The 14,360-nt window shown below is 35.9% G+C and overlaps 1 protein-coding gene across 2 annotated transcripts in view; it reads right to left on the bottom strand.

The window, feature by feature from the left end:
• EIPR1 (EARP complex and GARP complex interacting protein 1) overlaps positions 1 to 14,360 on the bottom strand; it is an 86,884-nt gene that overhangs the window by 3,425 nt on the left and 69,099 nt on the right. For both annotated transcript variants that reach the window (XM_062571142.1, XM_062571143.1), the window contains exons 6-8: positions 13,110 to 13,246; positions 9,497 to 9,664; positions 8,089 to 8,256 (exon numbers count right to left, since the gene is read on the bottom strand). In XM_062571142.1, coding sequence (XP_062427126.1) covers positions 8,089 to 8,256; positions 9,497 to 9,664; positions 13,110 to 13,246 — 473 coding nt within the window. The remainder of the gene's footprint in view (positions 1 to 8,088; positions 8,257 to 9,496; positions 9,665 to 13,109; positions 13,247 to 14,360) is intronic.

The following is a 14,360-nucleotide window of genomic DNA, read 5'->3' on the forward strand; positions in this document are numbered from 1 at the left end:
AATGGCTTGCACGGTATTGCTGGTTCATGTAGCCAGACTAACCAGCTGTGAACCTAACATCACAATTAAAATTAAATTGAATTTAATGAATAAACCAGAAGCAATCTAATACTGCAGAATAGCTTCTGATATTTAGTTTAAAGGACTATTATCACTTACTTATGCTATGTTTAAGGTCACCTAACAAAAAAGAGGTTCTAGCACAAACAACATACAGCGTCTATATAATTACAAAGAGTAGGATTATTTTGCAGGTCTTCCAAGTACGTACTTTGATACAAACCATCTAACAGTAAAGAGCTAATAAACACACACACATGCTTCGCCTCCTGCAACATGTTTTTCTAACTCCCTGTTAACTGACACGGCTGGTTAAGTGAAAGTTGGTCATGTCCCCAGGCAGCAATGTGCTTCACGCAGTGCTCACCCACTTATCCAGAACTCCATTATTCTGAAGGTTTCAAATGTCCCTCTGGATAAGGAGGGAGCAACGCATGGTGCACACTGCCATCAGGGGATGTGACCGACTTTCAGTTAACCAAGAGTCTCTGGTAACCAAAGGTTGGGTAAACAAGGACAGATAAGCTTCTAGATTATGCTGTTTTCCTGTATGTTCAAAGTTGTTCTGGTGTTTCATTTAAAAATAGTACATCTAATTCAATTTCTATAAGTCATAGGGGAATGAATGTTCAAGGAAAGCTTGCATTAGTAGATGGACTACTGTTTGGCATTTTTGTTCACTACTACAATTTTTAACCCTCACTTATTGTCTATACACTAACTTTCTCCTTGCGGACTAAAGTAAATCTGTGCCTTTCCAAAAAAGAAAGCTATCCCTGCGGTTCTTCAGGCCACATGAGTTCAGGTCCAGATCTACGATAACATTTTTTATAAATTATTTGTGTGTAAGAGAGGCATAGACTTGAGACATTTACTGAGAATCTGAGAAAATCTTTCACACTAAGAATTCACTTTGATAAAGAGCCAGATACTATGCAAGGTAAGCAGGAGGGAAAAATAATTCCAGAATTACATGATTACACGGTTCCACAACAATACAGAAGATCTGAAAGATCTTTTTTGTCTATGAGGATCCTCAAGCTTTTTTTTTTTTTTTTGGCTTCCTTACCAGAAAAAGAAAATACCTCAGCTGCATATCCGCATTTTGGGTGGAAGGGGAGGATGACTGGTATTCTAAGAACAGGCTGAGGATTTTATTATTATTATTATTATTATTATTTCCCCATGAATCTAGGATGCTTACAACTGTTTAGTTTGTATCCCAGGATTGAAATTTTAACTCTTTACCCTCAAAGAATTCAAAGTGGACTGGGTGCTGGGATAAAGCCAGTTGATCTTGGGCAGGTTTTAGGAAAGAAGAAAGTTCAGGACATTAAATTCTGTCCCAGTTAGGGAAGCTCAAAAACAGGAAAAGTACCAGTGGATGTTGGTAAACTTTCTTCCATTCTACTTTAATATATATAATTCAGGTTGCTGTCAAAACACAGACATTTGTTTTTATGTATAATCTGCTGTCTATAGATGTAAAAATGTTGTTGCTATGCTTTGACTAAATGAGTGTACTACAGGCGTACGTGCTCAACCTCTTGATTCCTTGACATTGGAGTTTGGTTAGACTATATTTTGACATTAAGCATACTTGTTAGGCTTGGCAAGCTTAGTATTTTCCTCCTTGTCCTAAATCTCCCTGCCCGTTAAAGTTTCTTTAGTTTCTGGTTCTCCTGTATTATTTAAAAGATTATTTCTAGACAAACTTAACTGCCCTTCTCTTTCTTTATATATGTTATTGTATAGCATCTATTGACAAGGCATCAGTCTCTGAGACAGACAAGTACTCATAGTAGCCTTACTATGGATGCGTAATCTCTATCTACATCCTCCATAAATTTAAGACTTGTGTCAGACAGAGCTGAAACCGGACTGCTTTCTCTTTGTAGTCTTACTCATATAGCACGACCCCTACCAGCTTCTCCTGTGAAAAAAGCTTTAATTTTCCTAGATAACTTTGAGGTTAATCGTGTTACAGACTTGAGAGAGAAGCCTGTTAAGCCTTGGATAATTGTTTTCACATAGAGAGTTGTTATTTCCAGTTACTGCTCATGCTAAAAACCACTTAAGTTTGCAGCACTTGCAATTTGGTTTTGTCATCACAATATTCAATAAAATGTTTTTCAGAGTCACTAAAAATCATTAATTCTTTATCACATTCAAAGTTAAGTCCTCCTTAATCTAAAAAATTATTATAAAATAGATCTGATTCAGTAGAGCAGCACGCATACTGCAGTGTTCAAAATAAAACCTGAAGACTAAATGCATAGCCCTGGATTCTAAGAAAAGTGCTGTGGATGTCCTTTTCCTTTAACTGCAGGACAGAACTCAGCAATTGTAAAACTTTATTGCTGGTAAGCTCAGGTCACACACTACTTCTTTTCCTCTATTAAGAAAGACAGAACTCAAAAGATCTTCATACTGGAGTACAATTTATATATACAATAATTAGCTATTCATACTATTATAAGCATTATCTTTTTTTTTTCCACACAAAATCTAGCCCTCTAAGTGACTTCTCCTGGAAGAAAACCATCTTTAAATACAAGAGATACACATATTAATATAGCAAGTCTTCAAATTTGTTTTTATATGCAATATAAATTGAGAAGTATATCTGCTGAGTTGAGTGAAAACATATTTATATTTTTGTATATGTATATTTTTGTGTGTGTGTGTGTGTATGTATATATATATATATATATATATATATAAAAATATATAAATAAAAGGGGAAAACTACACAGTTCTTAAAGGGAAAATAATCTAGGAACTGGAAACTGCTGCTTCCCTGGATTTGGCTGAGCTAAGACATCCTACCAGTAAAGCCCAAAACACTGGTATTCTCCAGCACAGCAATTTAAACTGTTTTAATTAACTGAGTCTGTTGGGTGATTCTATAGTGTAATCCTGTGATTTCTAGATTTCTCTGAGACATAAATACCAGAAAAAAGCTATCATCAAAATTAACACTATTAGCAGCTGTGTGAAAATACCCTGGAAGCCTGCCTTATCAAGACTGTTTGGCAAATACTTCTCAATTCATTAGTGCTGGCAAAGTCTGCTCTCTTGAAGTCACGGATGTGTATACATGAGTTATGTTAGACTACACAGTTCATACTCACTACAATGAAACCGTATTACTTACTGTTCAAATGGCACCAAATCACATGTCACAAAAAGTATTAACCACCACCTCCTTCAGACAGAATTTGGAAAGAAAGTTCTTTCTAGAGAGAGGCCAGGCACCACTCTTTCTCTGGTGCATCCCTATTGCTGAAGATGTTTTTACACTTGAAATCTCATGTAAAATTTCACTACCTCAACAAGACACATTGTACTGACCAGTCCTTTATCTCTCTCAGCTTTAAATACAAAACAGGGAGAAATCCTCAGATCTTAGATCTTGCCCAGCTCATATAGAAGGACAGTGTAGTCCTGTTGTAAGAAAGACAGAAATATGCCTAAAAGGATAGAATTTCAGAAAAAATATTGATAAATTTATTTCCTTATGTGAATTTCTGGTACAGTCTTCAGTAGATAACTAAAGATAGGTTCTAAGCTTATCCTTACCTTTAGAAAGAAATGTAGCATAAGGGAGAAGGAAGAAAAAGGGCCTGAATCATCAACTGTGCCAAGGACAACAGAGCAGAATTCCCAAGTGATCAACCCCAAAGAGAGCTAGGGGAGCAAATATGCTGTAAAAATCAAAGTTTAAGGACAGCTTCCTTCCCAAGGCTGATATAGCAATCCAAAATATTAGTGATAATATAAATCCCTTCATTAGTACAGACACAGAAAGGCTTTTTTCCTCTTAAAAATTAAATCCTCCATCATCAGTTCAAGCTTGCCAGGAATCTCCAGCCACAGAAGTCATGCAGAAAGAAACCATTACTAGAGACACACCATTTGCCTTGGTGTTGCCACTGCTAAGGTGGCAGATGGTCCTCTCATACTGTTTGGCATGCTGATAATTCACAAAGTGCTACATAGTTAAAAATTCAAACCTATAAGGCACATAAATATATTGCAATAACTGAAGAAAATAAACCAAAACTGGTGAGCAAAGATGGTCATACTAAACTGGAGGAATCTTGTAGTACTTCTTCTTTCTGTTGGAAATAGTAATGTAGAGTAAAAATGATTGGCAGACTTATGAAGTAAGTCAAATATACTCATTCATTGATATTAAAAATTAGGATGATCAAAGGGTGATGAAAGCATATGGAAGAGTCAACACCTCCCTTCAATGGAGGGCAGAGTTCCCAGTGCTCTGCAGATGTCTAAAATGGGACTTACTAACACCATCAAGTTGTCGTGGAATTCAGGAAAGTCCAGTGTTGCAGGAAGAAAGTCCATACAACACTAGAGTGTGAAATCATTAAGAAAGAGAGGCCAAAGAAAAGCTTGCCTTAATAACTGGCTCCCATGGAAGTGCAATATTCAATGCTATGTTCAAATTGAGGACTAAAAAGCACTCCAAACATTTCTGTCCAGGTTCCCATTCTGTCTACAAATCAACTTTGTTTTGGAGATGAAATCGAAATGCACTCCATATATTCACTTCATCTGTGCTATCCATTTTCATGTGTTTTGTACAATTTTTTTCTATCTCTGGTGTTAGAGCTGTTAGAAACTGTTAGAAATTAAGCTAGGAGTACTGTGCTTTATTTCCTCTCTCTCTCTCTCTCTCTCTCCCCCCCCCCCCCCACCGTATTTGAAGAATGCATTTAATAATCCAGAGTGGGGACCTGACCAGAATGTGCTGAAACCTTTCCTTATTCAGTGCAAGAACACAATACAGTAGGCATATTTCTCCTAAATGCATTCCACAAAGGCAGTATATGCTCAGCTAGCATGATTTGGAGCAATCAAGAACACAGTCAGTGAGAAGAGATGAGCATGGCTGGTGAAAAAAAGAACATCCCAAAGGGAAGAATCAGAAGACTCCAAAGAAGATTCAGAGGCAGTGAGGGGTTTTTGACCTGCAAAGAAGCCACAGGCTGGAAGCGTACCCAGAGGAAGTCTCATCTCCTTTTCACGTTCTTATAATCTTTCTTTTCCTGGCCACTTTGAGAGGCATGACATGGGCTAGGGAGACTACTGACATGATGCAGCATGCTGCTCTTACATTTTTGTGATTGAGGAGAAAAACAACAACAGTAGCAATGAAAAAGCAGGAAAAAAATAGCCAGAAAGTTGCTCTGATCTGAGAATTATAACTCAATTATGACAAGGGACAGGTCCTTGTGCAACATCTTAGTTATAGTGCTTTGGCAAGTATTTTCTGGTCTCCATGGTAAAAACATATATTCCCAAGGCTTCAACACATATATGGACAAGCACTCAAAGGAGAAACCTCAATAAAGAATAACTCCTTACTAAAAAAAGAAAACAACATTCGAGTTTTGTCTTTTCATTGCTCGATGAAATAATACACTTAAACATCTCTAAATAATTATTTTTCTTCAAAATGTGAAGAAATAGGCATACACTACAGAAAATTTGGTAAGAATAAATGTGTAGGTAGATCATAGACTTGTGCATAATTCTACCCTGTAATACAAAAATTCAGGTTTAAACAGATACATTACTTGTTTCCAGACAAGAAATATATTAAAAATTAGAAAATATATTCCAAAACATTTTAATATACTAAAAGTTAACAAGAAGCTCAAGACCACAAAAGTCTTAGCTGTTTAGAATAGAACAAGTCAACAGTTTAACATATGGGGAACTTTGCTAAGAAAAATGAAAAAATAAAAAACTTTAAGGATTTAACTGGTATAAATTCTTCCTTTTATATTTAACCCAAAGAGTATTTTATTTTATTTTATTCATACTGTGAAAAAAGAAAAACTATGAGACAAGAACAACTTTCTTCTGGCTACAGTTCAAGGCTAGTGAGTACCCTGAAAACATCCTTTTGGCTCACATGGATGTTAAATTCATAAAGAGAAAAAAAAGAAAGCATCTCACAGTACCACACGAATGTTAGAGAGGGTAATGCTTGCACAGGTTTTATAGAGCACAGGTTAGCAGTTGAAAAGCAGATGTTTAAGCAGTGCAGGCATTAGTGATGGCACTCCTGTAGCCTCCGGGGAAAGGCGAGGGCTTTGTCATCATTATGCGAGTCACTTATGATGTAGTTAACATGCATCTCATAGTGAAAGGAAAAGAGGATCACATTTGTTATACAGGTTTACATGTTCTTCGTTTCAACAATTCCTGCTCTAGAAACGATCACTTGCATTTTAGTGAGGCAACTTACAGGTCTACAAGCAATGGAAGTCCAGAACAGCTCTGGATAACTTCCTATACAACATCTGTCAGAGCACTATTTACCTGCACTGTTACTTACTTTAATGCATTCCTGCCATATATATACATATATGACACCCTAGCCTCTTTCTCCTCTCCACTAATGCTATTTATATTCTATCCAGGACAAAACAAACTGCATAACCTAGCCAAGCATAAGGAACCAAAAGGTACATCATAATTACAGGCTCTGCTGATGTACCTAAAGCAGATCCCTATGTACTTGTCAACATAAGCAACTTTCTAGGTACCTAATCTGATCTTCCAGGCACTCACATCACAAACTACTCACAGAGACATTTTGTACACTTACAATTAACAATGCCTATGTGCAATACTTTCATTTCTAACATTAAAAAAAAAAAAAAAAAAAAGATACTTCCAAGTCCTTTATGTGACGCTAAAGTGTCAAAATTGTTTGGAGAAAAATTACATCTTTATTTAATAAAATAAAGATAAAAGAGCAACCTTAAAAATGCAAATATAAAACTCTAAATAAAGTTTAGGTTGCTTTTAACTAAAACATCTAGCAAATACAGTGGAGTAACGAGGGATCTTTTCGTAATTTCTTTATTCCTCATCCCATCTGTTTCTTCATTAAAAAATGGGTCTAGAGGTATGCTATTTCATTCCAGATGGGGGTGTGTATGTGTTGGGGGGGGGGGTATTAAATAATCTAGCAAACTTAACAAAACAATTATTCAATGCATACATGCAGCACTTACATATTTACAGCCGCAGAGAACAGAATACAGATTAAAGTCTGGTGGCCTCAAAATATTTTATAAGACTTTCCGTATCATTATGTTCATTTTGTAAATGAAAAATTAAAGTACCTCTACTCAGGATCACCACATAAGCTAGCTGCAAAATTAGAAAGCCAGTGTCCTGAGTTCCCATCCCATACAGGGCTCCTTATGTACACATACATGTTCATACAGAAGTACAGAGAGAAAAAACAAATATCACGCATTTCACTATGAAAAACAGCAGAAGTACAAAAAAAGAAAGATGAGAAATTATTATTTTGCCATCTTAGTTAAGTTTTTATTAAAAAAGCACCCCAAAATACACAAGCAAATGTGCAGTTCCTCACACATCCAAGCAGAACGGGGCTTATAAATGCCTGCAAGTGATGCATACTACTCCCCACCAAGAAAGTGGAGAAACTTTTGTTCTGTTTGAGATAGGTCTAACGAGTTACTGGTTTCTAGAGCTGGCAGCAACGTCAGCAGAGAAATTTACAAAAATTAATATATTTGTACTTCTTAGCTGACTGTAGGGAAGATCTTTACCACTGCTGTAATGTTTAGAATTCTAAAGAAAAACACGCAGAAAGCAACAGCAGATTCCCAGCTCTTAGGCAACCCAGATGATTAAAGGTGCATGTGCTTGACCTGATCCAGATCCCCCTTAGAGCAAGTCTATTCGGTGACACAACCAACTTTAGAACTGATCCTCAGCATCACCATCCCCTTTATACCAGTGAAGACACAGTAACTATGCCCATTAGTTTTAAAGAGTGATTTACACCTAAGAGTAGAGACAAGTGAGTAAAGAATTAATTAAATAGAAATCAGTTCTACATACCTGAAAGGCCTGTATAAAAAAATCCTAGTTGGTAAAGAACAGTATGTTAATCATTACAATGAAACAACAAACTATAAATCTCTCTATAAAAACCAGGAAACTTCATACTTCTCTTCCTGTTGGTGGTCCTCTTGGTCACTTAGTTCATCGTCATCTACCATATGCCCAAATGGTTCAGAAGAAATTGATACCATGTTAGCCAGTATAACTCTGCTATCACTGCTTCCTGTAAGGATCAGCTGGTCATGAGAATGATTGTATCTGACATTCCAGACCCTAAAAGAGGAATTCAGAAAAAAAAGCAGGAGACTATTCTTGGTAGGTAACACAGTAGTGTTGCTTAAATGACTTGATTTTAAATAACAGAACTAAAATTCATTTTCAATTTAAATGTGATAAATATGCATAGAAGTGACATGCTTCACTCTAAACAAAGACTGGCTTTTGCTGTCTTCTTTTCACTTTTAAGCTTTGATGTCATTTGATTTTCTATAGGGTATTTTTAAAATTCAACAGAAGTTTTGAGGAAAAAAATCCTCAAAAATAAAAGTCACCATTCAGTGATATCATTCCTTAAGGGTATGTATCAGTTCATTGTTTAATATGTCAGATGAATATTTAGGTTCTAAATATGAAAATCTCCCAAAGCAAAACATGGATTAGAAATAACCTGTTAAACAAGATCTCACAACATCCTTGGAGTAAAAAGACCCTACAACAAAAGTAGGATTATATTTCTTTTCAATTTTTACATATCAAGTTAATAATAAATGTCTTATGGTCCTTGTTTTATTATTTTTCTTTTAATCATCTCAAAAAAGTATAAATGCTGCTTCTATTAATTGACATCTTCATAGCACTCAAAGTAGCTTCAGGGTCCAGATTTCTTTTGCAAGAAATACTCCAACTCAGATTTTGTAAAATATAAACTGCTCATCTTTTCTTAACCACAGAAGTCTGCAAATGTCAAACAAGATTCTCTGTGCTCCAGCCACAGGCCAGAATAGTATATACAGGTCCTCAATATTATCTCAGAGAATAAAACAACTTGCATATTCAGGCTTAGGGGATGCAAGGAGCATGAAGAAAGCGGGGGCTGCATGTTCAAGCATCCTCATCACTCTACCATAAGAGAACAGAGAGCAGCAAGAGCAGCTTCTGTAAACAAAACAGCTCAAGGGCTTTTCTACTCATGTCACGTGCAGCAAATCAGGCTCAAGTTGGGAACGAACAGATGTATCCCAGCTGGTCCCTACAAGGCAAGTTATCAAAGGTATACCCTATCTGCCAGCAATTTTAACAGTTTCTTGTCAACTAGACTGACATTGTCTATAGTCTTAATTTGAAATCACACAAAAAAATCCACACGTTAAAACCACTCCTCTGTGCAGAAAAATGACTATTCACAATAGCACAAACATAGCTAATTTGCACTGTTCCTAACAGTAAAATAATTAGCTGAATAAATCACATAAGCCATCCACCCACAAAACAGCATGCAGATAATTTGTTCTACCAGTGGGAATGCTCCTCCAGTGTCTTCACCGGTTCAGTGACATTTCTTGTATCCCAGAATTTCACTTTGCAGTCATCTCCACAGCTAGCCAGGTAATACTGTTTATTGGGATTAAAGTCTAGGTCTCGTACCAGCTGTCCATGTGCATTTTCTATGTAATATATCTGTCTGTAAAACACAATAAAAAAATTAAATGGTCCATAAAAAGTTAACTGCACTCAACTGACAAGAATCTGTTTCCCTGGAAACTTGTATAATCCCTTTAGCACCAGCAGATCTAGAGTTCCCATTGCTAGTGCATAGTTTGGGGGAATCCCAGCTGTTAACAACAGTGACTTGTATAGATTTCTCAGCTTGCTTTGAAGTTTGCTCTTTACTTGTTTGTACTGGAATCATATGGAGCTAAAAGCAAACACTAGATCCAAATGATTCTAGCACAGCTCTCTATCAATTATCATCAAATGTCCAGTATTTTTAGGTAACAGCTTCTCCAAACCTAAGTATTTACACCAGCTCCCTATTTATGACATCTAGCTCTCCCTATATGAAAGGCTGAGATATAAGGGAGACAATAGATATGAAAAACAGCTTTTTATTATTGCTTTATTCTGAACTCATCTTCTTAAGCTTTGTCATTTATCATTAATTTACCTGTGGCCCTTAAACTACTCAGTCATGCTCATACTCAGCCATCTGGACCACTTTAGGAAATGTTTGTAGTGCTAACAAGAGTCTGGCACCCTTATTCAAAACATGCATGTTCCATCAGTTGGTCTCCCTAGCTCCCCTCTCAAACTTGCTTCCTTTGTTTCTGCTATCACATCACCAATCTACTAAGGAAAAATAATTTTGTGGTGAGTAGACAGTCTCCTTCAGCTTTACCACCAGCTTTATTAAATGGCTGTACCTGTTGCCATATCCATTTTCAAAGCCAATAGCTACCAAAGCTCTGCCTTAACTTGATACTCTTTATCTATAGACTTCACTAAAACTTGTTAAGTCTATTTTTACTATTATTATTACTAATGAAAAATATTTTTCTTCAGAAAATTCTGACTGGCTGAAACCAAAACTTCAGGCTTCCTGGTTCATATATAGATTTGCTTGTCAAGATCTGAGAGAGAAGTCTCATGCTGTTAATATCTAATTACTACTATAAAGCAAAACAGCTCCATAAGGAAAGATTTAAAGTGCACCAGTCCCAGACTGATCACTATACTGGCAACTACAGCAGTTAGTTGGGGTAGAGGATCCAGGTATCACCTGGATATCCATCTACAAGATGCTTCTCTGAATCACAGAGATTAAGGATTTGGATTTCACCCAGGTGTGCCCTTCTAGCTATTCTGGGGTCTGAACTTTACATTTCCTTTCTTGAAATATCTTTATGGGAAAGCTTTAAAATCTCAAGCATGCTTGCAGCAGGAAAACATTTCTTCTGCAGTACTGTACCACCTCTCACTTTGTTGCACTGCTCATGGAAACATTTGTCAGGATCTAAAGAGAAATGCCATCTGCAGTCTCTCTAAATTCAACTGTGCTTACCATCAAAGCCTTTATCCTAACTTAAATGACTTAGTCTGACCACCTGATCCTTTTGCTTCCCAGATATGAAAATTCTTTTTTCTTCCACTCTATCATCTGACCACACAGCGGTATTACCTACACTGAGCTCCCACTTATGTCATATATTAAGGCCAGAGTACACACAGACCTCTTCTCCAGCTACTGCTTCACCTTATCACGTCTTTTTTCTTCCAGATTTTTTTTAAATGTATTCTTGAAGTCTGGATTTTCCTGATATCATTCTCTCTCAGAATCCATTCAGCCTAGTTTCTGTCCTCTCTGCTTTACAAGCAGTTTTCTGATTAAATTTATAAATGATTGCTTCCTAGGCTAGGAGTCTACTGCAACCTCCCATTCTTTTCTTCCTTTGTTTGCCACATTCAATATCATATATTCTATCTATCCTACAGCTTTCATAATTGCACTCATGTTTCTATTCTGGCTAGTTCTTTAGTATCTCTCTTTTTTTATTCTCTGCTGCTACAGTAGGTTTTTGTCCTTGGCTTCTTTCTCTCATTTTTTGTGACTTACACTGCTGTAGCTTACACTGCCATGATTTTAAACTCCTATTTCCAGCCTAACTAGTCCTTATCAGATAGTTGCATCATTCTAGACATATTACAGTCCAATTGCAGACTAGACTTATTTTTATCATGTATTTTTCAAGCCACTACAAACAACTCTTTCGCATGGCCTGCTACTATTAAATTATTTCAAGGACTATCTAATTGGAGTTTCACTTAAACTAATTAGAATGGTGGGGGTTTGCTTCTGTTAACTAAACTACATTTTCCTTGCAGCTTTCATACATGTTACTAGGAAAATTCATTTAACACAATAATGATGTACTTTTTTTCTAATAAGCCAGAGTATTAAACAGATTATATGCAAAAAAAAAGTATTAATATTTTCTACTTAGAAGCATAGTTTTAATCTTCAAGACTGCATACTACATGCTAAAAAGGATAATTAAAAAAACATTATAAAAAGCAACTTAAAGAAAAAGCTTTCTCCTTTGACTTTTTTTTTTCTTGTTCACTTCATTTAAAATAGTCCTTATACAGGCACACATACACATATATATATGAAACTAGACTTTTACATATCCTTTTATAGAACAAAACAGCACTATCAAACCAAATGAGAGAGATACAACAAGTGACTTAAATGACTATATTTGTATTTTTAGCTTTTGTTTAATAAATTAAATAAACTTTTTGGCAGAAACCCACACGGCTGGCAAACATGCAGATTTATTGCCACACTACTGTGCTGGCAGGAACCATAGAACTAAATTTAAAGTCATACCCCTTTAAGGCAACAAAAGTTATTACAAGACATCCATCTTCTCACTTTAGTGATAAATTACTATGTGCTAAGGGGATAAAGTGTATCTTAAAAAAGCTTGCACAGGCTTTAGTAGTCATGGCAACAGATGTGCACAACATCACTCCTTTGCTTATCAAAATCACAACTGAGCAGGGGAAGACACCTTATTTGTTATATATAAAGCCTTAATTGATTTGGTCATGGTTTTGATAGCTTCACTAGTTACATGAAACTAGTATGCTACAATCTTTAACATAGTATACTGTTTGTTAAAATCAGAAAACGAAGAATGAATTCATCCTGAGGAATTACCTCCAAAGACTAAAGTTACCTTTAAATACTATGCTATTAAGACACTTCATAGTATAGTCAGAACTAAACTGATCTTAAATATGGATTTTCAGGTTGAATTACAGAGAAACTTCATTCAGGTAATGCCTGTGTAGTGAACTAATCATCTTGGGACTAGTACACAGTTCATCAAAACTCAGTATACAAGTTAGAATGAAAGCTGATGGGAAAAACAGAGAAAACCTTTTACTAAATTGTGATTACATCAGCTACGCAAGCCATATCATTCCATTTACAAGCAATAGCTTTGACACATTTATAACGGTCAAAAAATCATTAGGAGCAATGAAAATCCATCTCCAAAGGAGACTGCCGCTCCCTCCCTCTTTTCCTTAAAAAAAAAAAAAAAATTGCAATATTTTATTACCTCATGCTTCGTATATCCCATCCTCGAACAGTAGTATCATTGGCTGTTGCAATCTGTGTAGAATTGTGGTGTGGACTCCACCGTCCAGATGTAAATTTTAATTGTCCTTTCCCTTCCAAGGCTGTAGAACTGGAGAGCTAAACAAGACAGAACAAAGCCAGCACTTTTCCAAGTGTAAAGCTAAAATGAAAGCACTTGTAAAACAGTAGGTCATTGGTCAGTTTTTGTTTTCACTACATGTAATATGTTACTAAAATGCTAGGATAAGATAATAGGGGCAAAATATTTAAAGGTAAAATATTTTTAATAAAGTGCAACATGTTCAGAAGCACTAGAAGTACTGTGGTTCTTTCTAAACAAAAAGAAAGAGTTTCAGATCATTTGTTGAGATATTAGATAGACAACAGGGATCTATGGCAGAAATTTATAGCTGGCTCAAACAGACAAACACCACACCCACTTAGTTTCATGAGCAGTCTTAGGAGACACACAAAATACACATTTTTCCATGTCAAAATGTTAATTTTCATCTTCAAGAACAGAATTATAGTGTCAAAAGTGTCTTCAGTAATGGTATTACTGCTTGGTGTGTGTGGGGGGAATATCAAATCACCACATACATGCCTATTAATATAACAGCAGGCACTAGATCACAAATCTCCAAACTGTGAGAATAAAATAAAAGTTTCAGTTCCAAAACAAGGCTTACACAGAGAAGTATGTTATGAGAAAACAGCTCGCCACTTCCATAGAGATTTTTAAAAAAAGTTTCAAAATAATCAGCATGTTTTTGAAGCTGGAAGGCAAGTTGTCATCCAAGTCCATGTGAACACGGGGAAAAACAAAACCGTAGGCACTGCAAATTATTTTTGTTTTTAGTCACTTACTGAAACTTGATTGTTTCATATCAGGGGAAGGAGGGAGGAAAACCCAAAATATTTCCATTTTAAACAGAACTAATATGTATACACCTTCTAAGCAGCTAGACAGATGATGGACATACTTGGTCATCTTGCATGAAAGTAAGCTTTTACATAGTTCATATTTAAAATGTTTCATTGAGAGGGATTTCACACACAACCAGAATGTAACACTGGTTCTGTTTGGATCACTTGTCTCCTCTTCTCCATGCTTTACGCATCATAAGATATTCTATGTTAAATAACCATACTGGCAGGATTTTAAGAAAAGGCTCACTACTTTCAGCAGAAATACTAAGCTGTGATAGATGAAGTAAGGGCTAAACACGCA

Source organism: Rhea pennata, chromosome 3, assembly GCF_028389875.1.
Source record: "Rhea pennata isolate bPtePen1 chromosome 3, bPtePen1.pri, whole genome shotgun sequence".
NCBI classification, from domain to species: domain Eukaryota; kingdom Metazoa; phylum Chordata; class Aves; order Rheiformes; family Rheidae; genus Rhea; species Rhea pennata.